Source organism: Dryas octopetala, chromosome 6 (assembly GCF_963921425.1).
Source record: "Dryas octopetala chromosome 6, drDryOcto1.1, whole genome shotgun sequence".
Taxonomy (NCBI): Eukaryota; Viridiplantae; Streptophyta; class Magnoliopsida; order Rosales; family Rosaceae; genus Dryas; species Dryas octopetala.
Window position 1 is genome coordinate 2,544,022 of NC_141371.1, and position 17,197 is coordinate 2,561,218.

The 17,197-nt window shown below is 36.6% G+C and overlaps 3 protein-coding genes across 6 annotated transcripts; 2 read left to right on the forward strand and 1 right to left on the reverse strand.

The window, feature by feature from the left end:
• The first annotated feature begins 942 nt into the window (after window positions 1-942).
• Window positions 943-7,187, forward strand: LACS7 (long-chain acyl-CoA synthetase 7). Of its 4 annotated transcripts, none has more exons than XM_086246157.1 (23): window positions 943-1,186; window positions 1,480-1,540; window positions 1,640-1,717; window positions 1,803-1,874; window positions 1,955-2,036; window positions 2,241-2,346; window positions 2,424-2,500; window positions 2,649-2,693; window positions 2,803-2,889; window positions 3,280-3,369; window positions 3,508-3,587; window positions 3,684-3,777; window positions 4,117-4,205; window positions 4,295-4,383; window positions 4,617-4,746; window positions 4,851-4,969; window positions 5,432-5,555; window positions 5,642-5,728; window positions 6,089-6,192; window positions 6,270-6,355; window positions 6,521-6,607; window positions 6,706-6,792; window positions 6,865-7,187. In XM_086246157.1, exons 1-23 carry the CDS (start codon window positions 967-969, stop codon window positions 6,958-6,960), a joined length of 2,190 nt encoding a protein of 729 aa, XP_086102283.1. In that variant the 5' UTR covers window positions 943-966; the 3' UTR covers window positions 6,961-7,187. The 4 variants fall into 4 exon arrangements, 3 of the variants coding, with proteins under 3 accessions (XP_086102283.1, XP_086102284.1, XP_086102285.1); XM_086246158.1 differs by having other exon boundaries at window positions 6,089-6,117; XR_015122795.1 differs by lacking the exons at window positions 6,706-6,792; window positions 6,865-7,187 and having other exon boundaries at window positions 6,089-6,160; window positions 6,521-6,562.
• Window positions 7,188-7,498: 311 nt separating this feature from the next.
• On the reverse strand, window positions 7,499-12,551 carry LOC147281015 (Metallopeptidase M24 family protein). The gene is made up of 13 exons (XM_086247610.1): window positions 12,106-12,551; window positions 11,525-11,650; window positions 11,243-11,362; window positions 10,537-10,812; window positions 10,175-10,347; window positions 9,803-10,057; window positions 9,481-9,632; window positions 8,852-9,042; window positions 8,577-8,685; window positions 8,325-8,479; window positions 8,108-8,200; window positions 7,908-7,988; window positions 7,499-7,780 (listed from the first exon to the last, which is right to left on the reverse strand). The coding sequence occupies exons 1-13, from the start codon at window positions 12,424-12,426 to the stop codon at window positions 7,712-7,714; spliced, it is 2,121 nt and encodes a 706-aa protein (XP_086103736.1). The 5' UTR covers window positions 12,427-12,551; the 3' UTR covers window positions 7,499-7,711.
• Window positions 12,552-12,948: 397 nt separating this feature from the next.
• LOC147281016 (F-box/kelch-repeat protein At3g23880-like) lies at window positions 12,949-15,212 on the forward strand. The gene is made up of 2 exons (XM_086247611.1): window positions 12,949-13,023; window positions 13,551-15,212. Exon 2 carries the CDS (start codon window positions 13,558-13,560, stop codon window positions 14,809-14,811), a length of 1,254 nt encoding a protein of 417 aa, XP_086103737.1. The 5' UTR covers window positions 12,949-13,023; window positions 13,551-13,557; the 3' UTR covers window positions 14,812-15,212.
• Window positions 15,213-17,197: the final 1,985 nt, after the last annotated feature.

Sequence of the window (17,197 nt, forward strand, 5' to 3'; positions counted from 1 at the left end):
CGCGCACCACAGTCCATCCAAAAACGACGTCGTTTCCCTCCTGTACAATATTCTTTTAGTTATTTAATTTTTTTTTAGAATAAGTTATTTAACATTTTCAAGTACAAATTGTACAATGACAAAAATTATATAATATATATATATTTCAAATATCATACACTTAACCATTACACATTCCCAAATGAAAAACCTAGTTGTTATAATTAGATCAACTGAAGTCCACATTATAAGCGAGTATATGAGAATAGTACATATTACATTGTTGATGAGTTATAAGCATGTATAATTCAAGATTTTTTCTCTTTTTGAACTTTTATGTATTATTTTCTTATATTTGTACATTAAGATTGTAATACATATAAAAAAAAATTATGTAAATAACTATTTTTTTGACATAATTATAGATTTTAATTGACTAATTATTACAAATCAAGCATTTGAAATTTTGCTTTGAGTATTCAAATGATAATCTTGAATATCCGAAAACTCGATAAGAAAATGTAAAAATAAATCGGCTTTAAACTAGTCCTTTATTGTATTTCAGTGTATCTCTTTATATATTAGTGTCTTTATTGATTTGACCTTATAAAACAAAAAAACCAAATTTTTAGTTATATTATTTTTGTTTTTTAAAATACACCAATTTGATTATTTGACTAATTCACAATCCAACTGGTATTAAACGGTCATTATCTTGTCTTCCGTAGGCAAGAAGCCACGAGTGATGAAAAGCTCATGAAAAGCTCGCTCGCAACGTTAGTGCGGGAGCTGAAAGCCTGAAACAAAAACTCGACTCTTATCCTTTGCTTTGACAATTGACACGACTCTTATCCTAGCTCACTGTTTGCACTTGATCATCAATCATCATCACCTCAGTCCTTAAAAAGCGTGCCCATTTCCCCTTCAGTCATTTTAATCTTTACCTTTGGTTTCAAGTTTAAAGAAAAAAAAAAAAACAAAACCAAAATGCAAGCAACAGTCGCTTTGACCAACTTTTCCCACCTTTTTTCCCGAGAGAATTCCGGGCAATCATTTTCCCGAGAAAATCACAACCCCGTGAAAATGGAATCGCCTACACCTCAGCGTCGCCTCCACGCCATTCAGTCTCACCTCCTCCCGCCGCCCACAGCTTACGATCCTCACTCCCATCTTCACGCGAACCTCACCGCCGGAGAGTTTGTTCACGGTACTCATCTAGTCATCCCTCTCTTACATAACTATATATATATATATATATATATATACGTGTATGTTTGTTTATATAGGTGTATCATTATTCAATAGCATAAGAACAAATCGAAGTTGTGGAAGCTCAAAGTGTTATTTAGAAAACAGTTTTTTCATTTTCGCGTTTCCAAAGACCCTTCCTTTGCAGTAAATTTTGTTGGTAACTGGTATTGGAGTGTTCGAAATCAAAGTTTTTGAGTTTGTTTGGTGCTGAATATATTGATGTTATGTTCTCATTTACATCTTGAGCAGAGCAGAGGTACAGTGTAGTACTCCCAGAGAAGTTGCAAACAGGGAAGTGGAATGTATATAGGTAATGGTTTTCCTTCTCTTTTGTTTTCGTTTTTAGCTGGCTTTTTGTAATTAATTACTGGGTCAAATGCTGTGAGTTTTTCTTATTGTTTTGCTGCAGATCTGCGCGTTCGCCTTTTAAGCTGGTGAGTCGATATGCTGATCATCCTGAAATTGGGACATTGCACGATAACTTTGTGTGAGTACTGAAGTTTGCACGTATAGTCCATGTGATTTGTTCGCATCTAATTATAAAATGTTGGTTGAAATTTTTGAGAATGCAGACGTTCAGTTGAAACTTTCCGAGATTACAAGTACTTGGGCACACGAATTCGGGTGGATGGAACTGTTGGAGAGTAAGTGTGTTGGTTGTGTTTTAAGCCAATTGTGTGTAATAACAATTCTCCATGTAAGGTAGTGTTCTTTACGATTCAAGGTACAAATGGATGACATACGGAGAAGCAGCCACAGTTCGGGAAGCAATAGGTTCTGGCCTTCGGTTTAACGGGCTACAGAAAGTGAGTCATTGCAATAGTATAGACCTTTAGATTCTTATTTTCTGATGTCCGCATAAACTTGTAATTTCATATTCTCTGCTTTGATATTTAGCTTCTATTCAAACTTTTTTTTTTTTCTGCGTTATAAATGGCCTTAGTTATTATCTCAACTAGAGTTTTTATATATGAATGCAAAATTTGATATCATCATCTTGTCTTGGACAGGGAGCTTGTGTTGGACTTTATTTCATAAACAGACTAGAGTGGCTGATTGTGGATCATGCTTGCTCTGCATATTCATATATCTCAGTTCCTTTATATGACACTCTTGGTAAGTACATTATTACTCAAATAAACCATTCCAAGTTTCTTAGACCCGGTTTTAACAGTTTATTGGTCCATGAACAGGCCCTGATGCAGTTACGTATGCTGTGAACCATGCTGATGTACGGGCAATCTTTTGTGCCCCACAGACTCTGAACGCTGTGAGTTTGAAATTTGATTTGTAAAAGCTGTGATTTTACAATACAAGAATCTGTGCCTGCCTAGGGTTTAACATATACATAAGCTAATTTATGTTTTTCAAGTTTGCTTCATATAGATAGATATATATTCCTCTCTTGAAACTTGCAGTTGTTAAGCTTCCTATCCGAAATTCCATCTGTACAGCTTATAGTGGTATGAACTCCCGAAACCTTATCATGATTTATTGTCTAAGTTGAAAGAAAGATGATGCATATTTTCCAGTTTTCTAATCTTTTTCACCTTCCATTATCCATAAGCATAGGTTGTGGGAGGGATAGATGAACACCTGCCTTCGCTTCCATCTACATCTGGAGTGAAACTTATATCATATTTACAACTAATCAGTCAGGTAGATTTTCAACTATCTTCTAACTTATGCTTATCAATTTTTTCATTTTCTTTTCCAAATTGATATTCTAAGCATATCTTATCTTCGGAAGAGAGCAAAGATACTCTTTATGATTATATTTTCCGGAGAGTGTGCTTATATTTGTCTAATTGAATACTTGGAATCCATTGAACCATCAAATTTGGTGATTATTGTTCATCCAAAAATTAATGTTCTTGAAATATTATACCCCCCTTCACTATTTTGACTTTTTGAGGTGGAAAATCATTAATCTGAAATGCAAATTTTGGTTCCAATTTCTTTTTCTGTTCGTTGCATTTTCTTGGTCTAGCATTAATTTTTGTCTATAAAAAGTCTATGGTTCATCACCCTACAATGATTTTCTTCTAGGGCCGCAGTAGTCTGCAGCCTTTTTGCCCTCCTAAGCCTGAGGATGTTGCAACCATTTGCTACACAAGTGGTACCACTGGAACACCAAAGGTAGAGCTCACTCTTCTGTGAAATTGAGTTCACTTTCGTTTGCACAAGCTAATTCTATATTACTATGGTGAAGTACATTATGTACCTTGTTACTTGTACTAAATGCATTTTGCCCCCTCCCCCCTCTCCCAAAAAAAGGGAGTTGTGTTGACTCATGGAAACTTTATTGCAAGTGCTGCTGGATTCAGTCGTGCAATCAAATTCTATCCCTCTGATATGTGAGTACCATATATCAATTATTAGTTACCATTCGTCAATTTCTTGAATCTTTTAAAGTTTTCATATAGTGTTTAAATACGTGTTATTTTCCACAGTTACATATCTTATCTTCCTTTGGCACACATCTATGAACGAACTAATCAAGTTATCTCAGTGTACTTCGGTGTTGCTATCGGTTTCTACCAGGGGGTATGTGACTCTTCTGAGCATCACAGTTTTGGTATCTCCTGATGTTTCTGAGGGCATCCGGCTATCGATTGACATGTCATACTCTGCAATTTGATGCACTGTTATTATTTTCTGTTCTCATGTATACCTATTATTATCTTCATCCTTTATAAAAGAAATGACTGCGGAAAAGTGGAACCTATAATAGACCCTAAACGCCATTTCCGGGTCTCTATAGAAGTTTATCCACATTTAAGAGAACAATTTTTGCTTGATGTATATTTAGTATGTCACAAAGTTAAAAATCTTTGTATTATTTCGCCATACAAGCCTTATTTAAGGCTCTGTCCTTAATTGCAGGACAATCTGAAACTGATGGATGACCTGGCTGCGCTGAGACCAACTTTATTTTGCAGTGTTCCTCGGTTGTACAATCGAATATATTCTGGGTAATCATAGTTGGATGCTGCTTAGAAGTATTTTTTGAATATTGTTCATGTGGTCTCTATGTTGTATCTAAGTCAGTTGATCATCATAGAATTACAAATGCTGTTAAAACGTCTGGGATTCTAAGGGAGAGACTATTCAGAGCTGCTTACAATTCCCAGAGGCAGGCCATAATGAGTGGTATACGCTAATAACTAGACCTTCTTATAATTGAGCACAAATCTTTCTCTGAAATCTCATCTTACTATTATCTTAAAATATAAGAGCATATATATATTCAGAGTTCAAAGAAAAAAATATGCAGATTCTAATCTTATATGGTACCTTTAGTCTATAGCTTAATTATATTGATAGGGTGCATCATGCATGCTGCTGATATTTAGCATTTGCTCTATGTTATACAATTATTCCAGGTTCAAATCCATCAGCAATGTGGAACAGATTAGTGTTCAATAAAATAAAGAAAAAGCTTGGAGGACGAGTCCGTTTTATGGGATCAGGGGCTTCACCCTTGTCCCCTGATGTCATGGACTTCCTTAGAGTGTAAGTTGACTATCTTGCAGAATGGAATTTATTATGGTTTCCTTCTTTAAAGTGTTAACAAAGACCAATTACATTTTTTGTTGCATATGTAACTGAAATTGCAGGTGCTTTGGCTGTCAAGTGATTGAAGGATATGGTATGACAGAGACTTCTTGTGTCATAAGCATGATGAATCAGGGTGACAACTTATCTGGCCATGTTGGGTCCCCTAGTCCTGCCTGTGGTGAGCTCATGACTTATCATACAGAAATGTATGCAAGAATTTGCTGCTAGATAGCATATTGAATTGGTTGTAACCTGTAAACACCTACATTGCAAATCCAAAAATAAAAGAGCTGACACAGGCATGGTAACAACTTGCAGCGCACATGCACTCTGTACTATCAACTTACTGCAGTAGGTAACCATGCATGTGAATCCTGCTTATCACAAACTAGGGCAAAAATTAATAATGTCAATTGAACAATCACAAAGATACAAGTAACTTCTCAGAGAGACAAAGTTTAATTTCTATTGGGAAAAAGAAGGGAAGAATATCCCTTCTTTATTGTTCTTTAGATCACAACACTAGTTATCATTAGACAGATTAAAGGTTGATTGATTTCTGGCTTCTAATTGTTAGATTCCAGATTATTCTTTCTAGGTTTCCACCCTAGCTCAGTAGCTTTGTATTTTTCATTTTCAGAAATAAAACTTGGGGATGTCCCTGAAATGAATTACACCTCTGATGATCAGCCCCATCCTCGTGGTGAAATCTGTGTCAGGGGTCCCATCGTCTTCCGGGGCTACTATGGAGATGAAGTCCAGACGTATTCAACTTGCATCTATTGTTATTATTATACATACAATAATTTAGTATTATGAAGTCTACCTGACCATCCAGCTGACTGGACAGGAAAGAAGTAATTGATGATGATGGTTGGCTGCACACTGGAGACATTGGTTTGTGGTTACCCGGAGGCCGGCTTAAGATCATTGATAGGTGAGATCTTACAAATGATTACAAATTAAATTTTTGCATTGCAATTCATAGTGGAACTGCTTGGACATTTAGTTAGAAATTTACCAAATCCCATAATTTAATACTGAGACCTCCTTGGCCAAAAAAAAAAATATATTGAGACCTTAGATGTCTGATACTACAAATTTGACATTTGAACTTTGATAAGTGAATTCTCTAACGAGGAATGCTCAGATCATTGTGATATATAAAAGATACCCAGCATGCACGTCAAGTGCCAACCTGTCTGGGAAGGAGGATTGGGGGGGGAGGGGTTAGAGGAAATGTCCAACATATTATTCAGAATCTGAAGATATCACCTTTCCTAAACTCTTTTGACAGGAAAAAGAACATCTTTAAGTTGGCACAGGGTGAGTATATAGCAGCAGAGAAGATTGAGAATGTCTATACCAAGTGCGAATTTGTTGCTCAATGTTTTATATATGGTAAGGAGATCAAGTCTTCTTTCCATATGGAACTTCCCAGCTATGCTCTATTCTTATTTTAGTATGTCTACTTTTAGGTGATGGCTTCAACTCCTGTCTAGTAGCCATAGTTGCAGTGGATCCGGATGTATTGAAAGCGTGGGCTGCATCTGAAGGCATAAAGGTGGTCTTTTTAACCCTCCTAGGTTCATCTCCAATCTCCATGCTGTATTTAGTTCCTGTTGGCATGAAAAATGCTTTCTCAGAGCTCGGTTATATGGTTATGTGTTCTCGTTAGCCCAAAATTTATAGCTTGTCTTGTGATTGACTTTAATTGCACTTGATGCAGAACGAAGATCTTGGACAATTGTGCAATGATCCAAGAGCAAGGGCTGCTGTTTTAGCTGACATGGATACCATTGGAAGGGAGGCTCAGGTAATCTGTCTCAAGAGATACTGCCAGAAATAATAATCTTCAAGTTGCAAAAGAGGGAGATGTTTAGTTTAATTTTGATGTTCCATTTACAACTGCAGTTGAGAGGCTTTGAATTTGCAAAATCTGTAACTTTGGTTCCTGAACCATTCACAGTAGAGAATGGCCTTCTCACTCCAACCTTCAAGGTAAGCTTTTATTTTTCTTGTCTTGAATATTGGCTGAAATTTTCTGTTTTGTTGACTTGAACTGCTTTCCAGATCAAGAGGCCTCAAGCTAAGGCACACTTTGCCCAAGCAATATCAAACATGTATTCTGAGCTTTCCATATCTGATGTTGTACCGGCAAAAATTTGATGATCCAAATTTCACAGAAGCAGCATGGAGAAAAATAACCAACGTTTTTAGTGAAATGAAGTGGATTGATTATATATGCTCAGTGATTTGATGTAGCTCATACGTAGGGAAACCGGTCTTCACTGAATGATGAGGTTTCCGTGGTCCATATGTAAACTTAACTACATAAAAGTTTTCATTCTTTTCAATGAACTTTGTAAAACATGGGAGTAATTTATTTAATAAAATTTAACAGTTCCCCTTGGGATCTAGGGAAAAAAAAAAAAAAAACAAACAAAAAACCCCAAGCGATGGAATTGTAGCCCTCAAAAAACGAGCACCATACCAAAAAAAAAAAAAAAATCCTTTAGTTGTCGAGAGAATGACTTGGCCATGGTGAAAAGAGCATGTGTGAAACTTTGGACGCTTTGAATGCCATCAAGCTTCTAGGGTGTGCAGGAGGTCTATGATATCAGTGAAACCTTATACCTAACAATCTAACATGCCATGGCAAGACTCCTATATTATCCAGAAAAATAAAAAAAGGGCAAAGTAGTAGGAACAGTGAAATATTACAATTTTTATAGCATAAAATTGCAGTGTACCACTTTTAGAAAGATTTCATTTTCTTATTTACTTTGAATTTGTTTTCAATAATTTAATGATGATAAGAAATATCACATCTGCAGAGCAAAGTATGTACAGGGTTATATTTTCTAATTGTCTCATCACTGTGGTCAACTGTTGCACTTGTGTACAAAGGGAACAATCACTACTTGACAAGGGGCCTTGTGTTGTTCCAAAGCCATTCACGAGCAGAACCATCCACCAGTGGTGAGACCTGCAAGACCAAATGTTAGTTATAATATCTAAAACTCAAGCTGGAATGACTGATCATATACCAGAATGTATCCCAGGGGCTGTCAAATATGGTAAATAGCCAAAAGGGTTTCTCGATCTGTACTAACCTTCTCCCAAACTTGTGAATGATACTCATTAAGCCAATCAAACTCCGCATCAGAAAGCAAAGATAAGTTGATCATTTTAGCCTGCGTGTTAAAACCAATTTGAAAAGAAATATCATAAAATCCAAAAACATAGCATTCTTCTAAGAATAAGTCAGTAAAACAAAACAAATTAAACTATTACTAGGTGACTGCCTGCATACCTGAATGGGGGCAAATGTGAGTTTTTCAAATCCCAGATATCCAATTCCTCCAAAACGATTTGGTGTGTCAACTTCTTTCACAACAAGGAGATTCTGTATGAGAACGAACATGTGAATTACTATGGAACAAGACTAGATGACAAATAAAAAATTGGCGCATGGTAGAACAAAAGAGAATGAGAGAGAGAGAGAGAGAGAGAGGACACAAGTGCAATACCTCAATCCGAATGCCAAAGGCATGGTCTTCATAATAGCCAGGTTCATTGCTAACAATCATGCCTTTCTGTAAGGGAGTCATATTTCCGAATCGAAAGCTAATACTTTGAGGGCCCTCATGAACATTTAATGCAGCTCCCACACCATGCCCAGTTCCTATCACATTAAAGGACAAAGCATAATAATTGAGCACATCCTGAATTCCGCAGAGGCAAAAGTTCATAATAAGTTGATAGAAATTCAAGGAGAATACCATGCCGGTAATCCAGTCCAATCTTCCAAAGAAAAGAACGAGCAAATGCATCTAAGACAAATCCAGGGGTGTTTTCAGGGAACACCGCCTGATCAAGAGCTATATGACCCTGCGATTGCACACTCAATCAGAAAATCCAAAGAAAACCAGGTTCCCAAATGCAGAAATGGACATTTTAAGGTATAGAACATTAAAGATGTACATAATTGTGCAAATTGCACAACTATATATATTGGTTGACAATGTGACCAAGAGATAGTGGACTGATAGGGTACCTGTAAAACTCGGGTAAAGCATTCTTTTTGTCGTGAAGCAGGTTCGCCAAAATGTACAGTCCTCGTTATGTCAGTTGTTCCATCAACATATTGAGCTCCACTATCCAAAAGGAAGAGTTTCTTTTCATCCAAAACACTACAACTCTCTGGTTCTGGTTTGTAGTGTATGATCGCACCATTTGCACCAGAGCCTGGAATATCATTCAAATTTGGAGTAAGGAAGTTGAAGAAACAGAAAATGGAAATATTGGCCTAAAATAGGAGAATAAAGAGAAGTAATTCCTTTTGTGTAATTTTATTATGGCATCCAGTTGAAAAATGTTTCCAAGTCACCAATGATCTACTCCCTTAATGCTACAATTACTTTTAACTAACAATAAAGAAAACCTTAAAAGATACAAATATCCCTTCTTAAAAGTGCCTTTCTACATCTCATGCATTTCAAAAAGACAAAGCAATATATAATGGTAGACCATATAATATAATATGTATTATTGGACTCTCAAGTTTAACTTATTGTCCTAGTCAAAATTTCAAAACCCTACCATAAGAACAAAAAATATTCAATTAGATGGAAAATTTCTCAAAGAAATAAAAAAAGCATAATAAAATATAAAGTTGATATGTACCACTTATGGTATCAAAGCTTGTATCTAGGAAACCAGTCTGCCTTGACCGAAATTCAAGAAGTTTTTCTGCAACTTCTACCTCAGTTAATCTCACTTTCTTGTTAATTTTCTCTTCCACCCAAACCCAAAACTGCACTAGAGCAGCAGCATCCCTGCACATAAACTATCACGTTCACATATATCCTTAACTTCTATGCCATATTTTTCTTTGTAATCATAATGTAGATATAAATTTTCCCTATACAGAATGAACCAAACAATGATATGCAGGGCAAAAAAGTTTATCAGCACAGAATCAAGTTTTGAGGAAGGTAACAATTACCTCAAATGACAATTTCGCATCCCTTCTAACTCGGCATCATTTTTCACTGATTTTGCCAAAGAAACAGGGGACACCCTATAAATTCCAGTGGGTCCTCCAGACCAACCATTTGAGTCATTATACATCTTAGTCTGACTTTTTCTTTTACTTTCAAGGCTCTCATAATATCTTTCACAGGCAGAGTTGTAGGTGTTGACAATAGCAGCATTAACAGAAGATGTATCCAACCAAACTTTAGCCCCTTCTGTTGCCAGACTGAAAATGAAAACTAGGTTTTAATAGTCCAGTAGTTGCATGTAGACAATCACTATTTCTGTGAAAAAAAAAAAAGTTACTATGCAAAAACGGTTCAGGTTCAGCTTACAAACTCACCTTTCTACTTCAGAAATAATGGAGTCATATGGCCTCAATTCAATGCCTGCGCTCTTCAAGTGATCCATCACCTCTGTGCTCACTTTAGAAGTATCTATAAATAACTTTGCTTTATCAAGCTCCACAATCAGATATGCATACATAACAGGTGAATGTGGAACATCACTTCCTCGCTGAAAAACAAAATTTGACACACCATTTGGATTAATGAATTAAAATGCACAAGCAGGAACATTTACAAATAATTCTGAAGTCTAATTTTATATTTGTTTTAAAGCATCCATAATTCTAACTACAGCTGACAACCAGGGTTAACATGCATCTCTTCCTAGAAATCTCAAATAGATGTTCAGAAGTATTACCAAGTTCAACAACCAGGCAACTTCATCAAGCATAGAAATAACTATCGCAGATGAACCAGCATCAGCAAGTTCAGACCTCAGAGACAACAACTTTGATGCCACATCTATGCCAGCATATTTCAGGTCATGTACTCTAATTGGGTTTTTTGGAGGCTTTGGTCTTGATTCTTTCCATATTTCATCCACAAGATTTTTATCATACAGGAAAACCAACTCATGATTCTTCTTAGCAATGCCCTGCTTCAATTCCTCTGCAGCATCGGAAGAAAACAGAAACTGCTCCCTTCACAATATGAAAGATAAGGTGGCATCACAAACAAGCAAGTATGAGGAATTTAAAAAAAAAAATTAAAAAACACAATTTTTAATGGGGGGGAGAATGATGGAAACATGATTAAGCTTAATAAATTCAATCATCAAATTACCAAAAAGTGAAATTAAAAAATAAATAAAAAAGAAAAGGCGAAAATCGGTCAATCACATGAAGTGACTGATGCTTTAACACTATTCAATAACATAAGACTAAGAGCATGTATCCAATCCACACGGCATACGTGATAAGCTCTTCAGAATATGCTTCATTGTATGATGAAGCATATGCTGAAGGGCACAGTTCAAGAAGTCAAAAGGAGTACTGTTCTTTGATGGTAGAAACGTATAAAAGTAAATCAAAAGCGCCCATTTTAAGAGGCTAAGTATTTCTCACAGGATCAATGCCAACTCTCCCACCAGGAGACAAAAAATCATTCAGCCATTCAATAGTAGTAGGAACTCCAAAATTACCGGCCCGCATGAGAATCCAACTAGAGCTCAGCTGCTTTTCAGCCTAATAATAAGAAAGACTAAAAGTTGTCAAGAATCACACCTCAAGCCAGATGACACCAAAATTATGAGCACACTACAACATAGTAGAATTTATAATGTGCATATGGCAAAGTTATAAAACTCATAATAACCAAAGTGAAAACGATTTTTTATCTTTTCACACCTGAAGAAAATAACGCCCATCTGTCCAAAGAGCTGCTGTATTCTTTGTGACAACGGCGGTGCCAGCACTCCCAGTGAACCCCGATATATAAGTCCTCCTCATAAAACATTCAGCAATGAACTCACTCTGAAAGCCAAAATGAAGAGGCCACTTACAATTTACTACTGGCAACATAAAATATTAGAAACCCAAAGAAAAACTGAAACAAAACGAGTAATACCAAGGCTGTTTAGATAGACCTAATTATTCAGCATTTTCCTTTTATTTCACTCATAACTTCCAAAGGAGTAATAAAAATAGAAACTTCAAAGTTTTACAATCTAAAAATGCTGCAAACAATACAACCCAGTTGAGCTGTCCACACTAGCACACCATCGCATAACTCAAGCTAGAATTTTAATTTAAAAAAAAAAAAAAAAAAAGCAAAGCTGGTTATTTTCAAAACAATATCTCAATCTAGACAAACCAAACTCATGATCCTCAGTAGAACAGCTCAAACCAAAGAAAAAAAAAACCTCAGAAACAACAAAAAGCTCAAATTAAACCCAAAAAAAAAAAATAATAAAGAAACGAAATTAAACCTGGTGAGCATCCTGAGAGGGAATGATATAGGCGTCGATGCCAATACCAGGCTTCAAGAAGAGCTCGCGGAGGGCACGGAGCTTCGCATCGGGGTCCGAATTAGCACGCTTCGCTCGGAGCTCCGAAGAGGGCTTGGCGGAGAAAGAGGTGCAATTTCGGATTGTCAAGGGTTGGGCTTTTGGGGAAATAGTTGAAATTTTGGGGTGGAATTTGGAATTGTGGAAAATGGGGAGCGAGAGAGAGAGGAAGCGGAAGTAGCGAGAGTGCGAGGAGGGAGAGGAGAGAAGAGGGCGCGTTGCTTGTGATGACAGTGAGTGCATCGTAGCAAAAACCAAGGGGAGAGAGAGAGAGAGAGAGAGAGAGAGAGAGAGAGAGAGAGAGAGAGAGAGATTATTACATTAACAACGTTGTTCAGTTATCAGTTATCGGTTATCACTTGTCAGTATCACACAGAGAGGAAGAGGAAGAAGATGCGGGATGGGATTTATGCCGTTAAGAACACATGTTGAAAAAACGACCTGTCGTTTCCTCCTCATCCAAGCTCAATGAAAATACTTGACCAAAAAACTCAATGAAATACTACCGAACAAAAACATTTTTAAAATAATATGTCAACTTTTTGAAATACCACAAACTTTAGAATAATATGTCAACAGACTACAGAGTCTGCGCCCAACACTTATAAACTTGTACCTAGTTAGAGGAGTGCAGTCCTACGTGGACAACTTATCCAACTTGGCCAAACCTCAGTCCTTATCCAAATTAGCGATGGCAATTCCGACAAGGGGACAAAATAAAATAAAACAAAAAAATCGGTAGCTATTATTCATCAAAATCCCCAACCCCAACAAACCTCAGCAGACAGCAGCTATCACCAACAACGCCACCCACTACAGTCACCATTGAAGCTTCCTGAGGTAAGTTAGAGTTTCTGCTTCTATTTGATATTTGACAATTAACTCTCACTAGCTTATTGGAGGTTGAGGTTGAGCTTCTGATATTGAATTGTTACGTGGTGTGGTCGGAGTAAATTTTTAGTTTTTGGGTTAATAATTTTGTGATTTTCGTGATGGGTTTCTGGAATTGGATCCGTTTGTTTGATGTCAATACACAAGTGATGGATTGATTTCTTTTGTTTTCGAGCATTTAAAAATTAGGCAAACAGCAAGTTAGATATATACCACCCTGTTCAGTTGTTTGGTTTCGTTTTCCATAGTCATTTGACCCGTTTCTAATCTATTGGATTATGTGAAAACCCACACGGAATTCTCTTTGGTTTCGTTACATTTCTTGTTGTCATGCTGAATCTATATTGTGTGCAACTCAAAATTTATTTAGTCCTATTTTAGATACCATTGGAATTTTCGAATAAGACAATTGATTGGACTCTCACCCTGGACCCTGGTGTTCTTTTTCTCTATGTTTGTGTGATGAATGCATACAGAGCAGCGATGACCGAGTTGTGTAAAATGTCGGAAGATATGATAGTGCAAATCCTGGCAAGGTTGCCTCCCAAATCTCTTATGCGATTCAAATGTGTCCGTAAGTCATGGAACGCTCTCTTCAATAACCCAAGCTTTGTGGCCAAACATCTCTCCAATTCCATGGACAATAAACTATCATCCTCTACTTGTATCCTTCTCAAGAGGCAACTTTTAATTGGCACGGACGATAGGGAGTACAAAGATTTATGGTCCTGGCTTAATCTTTGCAATGATAATGATAGTGATGAACATAACCTACAGTCTCTTGTTAAGGACCTAAATGTTCCTCTTTATACAGATCCAAACCGCGATATAACTTGCCTTAGCATTGTAGATCATTGTCATGGGATAATTTGTCTAACTGATTATGGTGAGAATGCTTTTCTATGCAATCCAGCAATCGATGAATTCAAGCTTCTTCCCAAGTCATGCCTTCTTCTACCTCCCCCAGAGGAAGAAGGTGGACTGGAGACGACGACTGATGTTATGGGATTTGGCTATGATCCCAAAGCTAAAGATTACAAGGTTGTTAGAATTGTAAGAAATGTAAGAAATACTGTTGGGGGGCAAAGTTCCTCTCCTCCCATGACAGAGGTATATACAATGGGTACTGATTCTTGGAGAGAGATGAAGATTGATCTACCAAGTTCTCCTGGTACGACTTGTTCTTTTCAGATGTATTTCAAGGGAATTTATTATTGGTGGGCACTAGATTTGCAAATAAGAAATGGCAACAAAGTCATCCTTTCATTTGATATGGGTGATGAGGTATTTTATAATATATCTCTTCCAGATCCTAACCCTCTATGTTATGACAACCTTGCTGTGTGGAATGAATCCATTGCTTATTTTTCCACTCAAGCAAAATGTGGGGTTCTTCAGTATTGTAAAGTATGGTTGATGGATGACTTTGGTGGAGTTAAGGGTTCATGGACAAAACACTTAACCATTAGATCCTTAGTGGGCTTTGAATTTGAAATGCCATTGCTATTTTGGAAGAGTGATGAGCTTCTTATGATTGGCACTAACGGAACTGTTGTCTCCTATAATGTTAGCATGCAAACCCTCAAGTATCTTTCTTTTCCTCCTATTCCTGGTGAGCTTATATTTTTTCAAGTTATTGGTTATGTGAATAGCATTGTTCCAGTCAAGCAAGGCAACAAGCTCGGGGGCATAGATCTTTCTCGAAATATAATTTCTCACTATTTATCATGTTTGTAAGCTTGATAAAATTTGTATCAATGTTGACGGAAGTTTGTTGAAATCATAGTTCTTCTTATTCTGCCATAAGTATTACTGGTAGTCTAGCCATTGGAATTCTCATGTTGTGCTACATTTAACTTTCATACTCATATTATTATTGCTTGTTAAAAGTTTGTTTTAAGGGGGTAAATAGACATGATGTTGGTGATTAGAGAATTTAGAGATAGTGATGTTATTCATATTCTTTGTTTTGTGATATTTTGAAATGAGTAAATATTTTTTTAATAGTTTGATGCTACTCGTTTGTATTCCTTTCCGAGAAGCCTTTAGCCTCGAAATGGATGAGGGCTTTGTAGTGGTGCAAAGGAAACAATCACTGCTTGACAAGGGGCCTTGTGTTGTTCCAAAGCCAGTAGTGGTGAGACCTGCAAGACCCAATGTTAGTTATAATATCTAAATGAAAAGCATCCAATTAATTAAGAGGCCAAGTATTTCTCACAGGATCAATGCCAACTCTCCCACCAGGAGCCAAAACATCATTCAGCCATTGACAATAGATGCATGAGAATCCAGCTAGAGCTCAGCTGCCTTTCAGCCTAATAATAAGAAAGACTAAAAGTTATCAAGAATCACACCTCAAGCCAGATGACACCAAAATTTTGAACTCACTCGATGAAACCCAAAATGAAGAGGCTACTTACAATTTACTACTGCCAACATAACATATTAGAAACCCGATAAAAAACTGAAACAAAACGAGTTACCAAGGCTGTTTAGATACACCAAATTATTCAGCATTTTCCTTTTATTTCACTCATAACTTCCAAAAGAGTAATAAAAATAGAAACTTCAAAGTTTTACAATGTAAAAATGCTGCAAACTATAAAACCCAGTTGAGCTGTCCACACTAGCACACCATCGCATAACTCAAACTAGAATTTTAATTTTTTAAAAAATAAATAAAAGCAAAGCTGGTTATTTTCAAAACAATATCTCAGTCTAGACGTACAATCCCAAACTCATGATCCTCAGCAGAATAGCTCAAACCAAACAAAAAACAATTAAATTGTACATCCAACGTTGTTCAATTATCAGTCATCGGTTATCAGTATTATACAGAAATGAAGATGAAGAAGAGACGGTATGGGATTGTTGTTGTTTTTTTACTGGTCATGGGATTTTTGCCGTTAAGAACACATGTTGACAAAACAATCTGTGTTGGTTTCCTCATCATCCAAACTCAATGAAAATACTTGACCAAAAAATCAATGAATTTTTCTTTTTTGTCTGAACTCAATGAAAATACTACCGAACAAATTTTTTAAAAAAAATAATATGTCAACTTTTTGAAATAAAAATATACTAACATTTCATAATTTCATTCATAGAATGAAGTAACTGATCGAGGGAGGTAACATATATCTCATCTTTCTAAGTTATTCTACTTTTATTTCACTCATAACTTCCAAAGGAGTAATAAAAATAGAAACTTCAAAGTTTTACAATCTATAAATGCTGCAAACAATACAACCCAGTTGAGCTGTCCACACTATCGCATAACCCAAGCTAGAATTTTAATTAAAAAAAAAAAAAAGCAAAGCTGGTTATTTTCAAAACAATATCTCAATCTAGACAAACCAAACTCATGATCCTCAGTAGAACAGCTCAAACCAAACAAAAAAAAAAACCTCAGAAACAACAAAAAGCTCAAATTAAACCCAAAAAAAACAAATAAAGAAACGAAATTAAACCTGGTGAGCATCCTGAGAGGGAATAATATAGGCGTCGATGCCAATACCAGGCTTCAAGAAGAGCTCGCGGAGGGCACGGAGCTTCGCATCGGGGTCCGAATTAGCACGCTTCGCTCGGAGCTCCGAAGAGGGCTTGGCGGAGATAGAGGTGCAATTTCGGATTGTCAAGGGTTGGGCTTTTGGGGAAATAGTTGAAATTTTGGGGTGGAATTTGGAATTATGGAAAATGGGGAGCGAGAGAGAGAGGAAGCGGAAGTAGCGGGAGTGCGAGGAGGGAGAGGAGAGAAGAGGGCGCGTTGCTTGTGATGACAGTGAGTGCATCATAGCAAAAACCAAGGGAGAGAGAGAGAGAGAGAGATTATTACATTAACAACGTTGTTCAGTTATCAGTTATTGGTTATCACTTGTCAGTATCACACAGAGAGGAAGAGGCAGAAGATGCGGGATGGGATTTATGCCGTTAAGAACCCATGTTGAAAAAACGACCTGTCGTTTCGATTAGGGTCGTATTCTATAGTTACGATTCTATCTAGGTCTGGGTTTTTCTGTCGATTTATCGAAAAATATTGATACCGTATTAGTACTGTACCGATTGGTAAAGTTTTTTTTTTTTAAATTTTCGGTATCGAAATAAAAACCATATCGTACCAGCT

Bases quoted from the DNA above. Each gene is read 5' to 3' on its own strand.
- LOC147281015 (XM_086247610.1), bottom strand. From the start codon at position 12,426: ATGCACTCACTGTCATCACAAGCAACGCGCCCTCTTCTCTCCTCTCCC. The intron at 11,651-12,105 runs GTTTAATTTCGT...TTTGGCTTTCAG, and splicing joins CCTCTCAGGATGCTCACCAG to AGTGAGTTCATTGCTGAATG. The intron at 11,363-11,524 runs GTGTGAAAAGAT...TCTTATTATTAG, and splicing joins ATGGGCGTTATTTTCTTCAG to GCTGAAAAGCAGCTGAGCTC.
- LACS7 (XM_086246157.1), top strand. From the start codon at position 967: ATGCAAGCAACAGTCGCTTTGACCAACTTTTCCCACCTTTTTTCCCGA. The intron at 1,541-1,639 runs GTAATGGTTTTC...GTTTTGCTGCAG, and splicing joins GGGAAGTGGAATGTATATAG to ATCTGCGCGTTCGCCTTTTA. The intron at 6,793-6,864 runs GTAAGCTTTTAT...ACTGCTTTCCAG, and splicing joins TTCTCACTCCAACCTTCAAG to ATCAAGAGGCCTCAAGCTAA.
- LOC147281016 (XM_086247611.1), top strand. From the start codon at position 13,558: ATGACCGAGTTGTGTAAAATGTCGGAAGATATGATAGTGCAAATCCTG.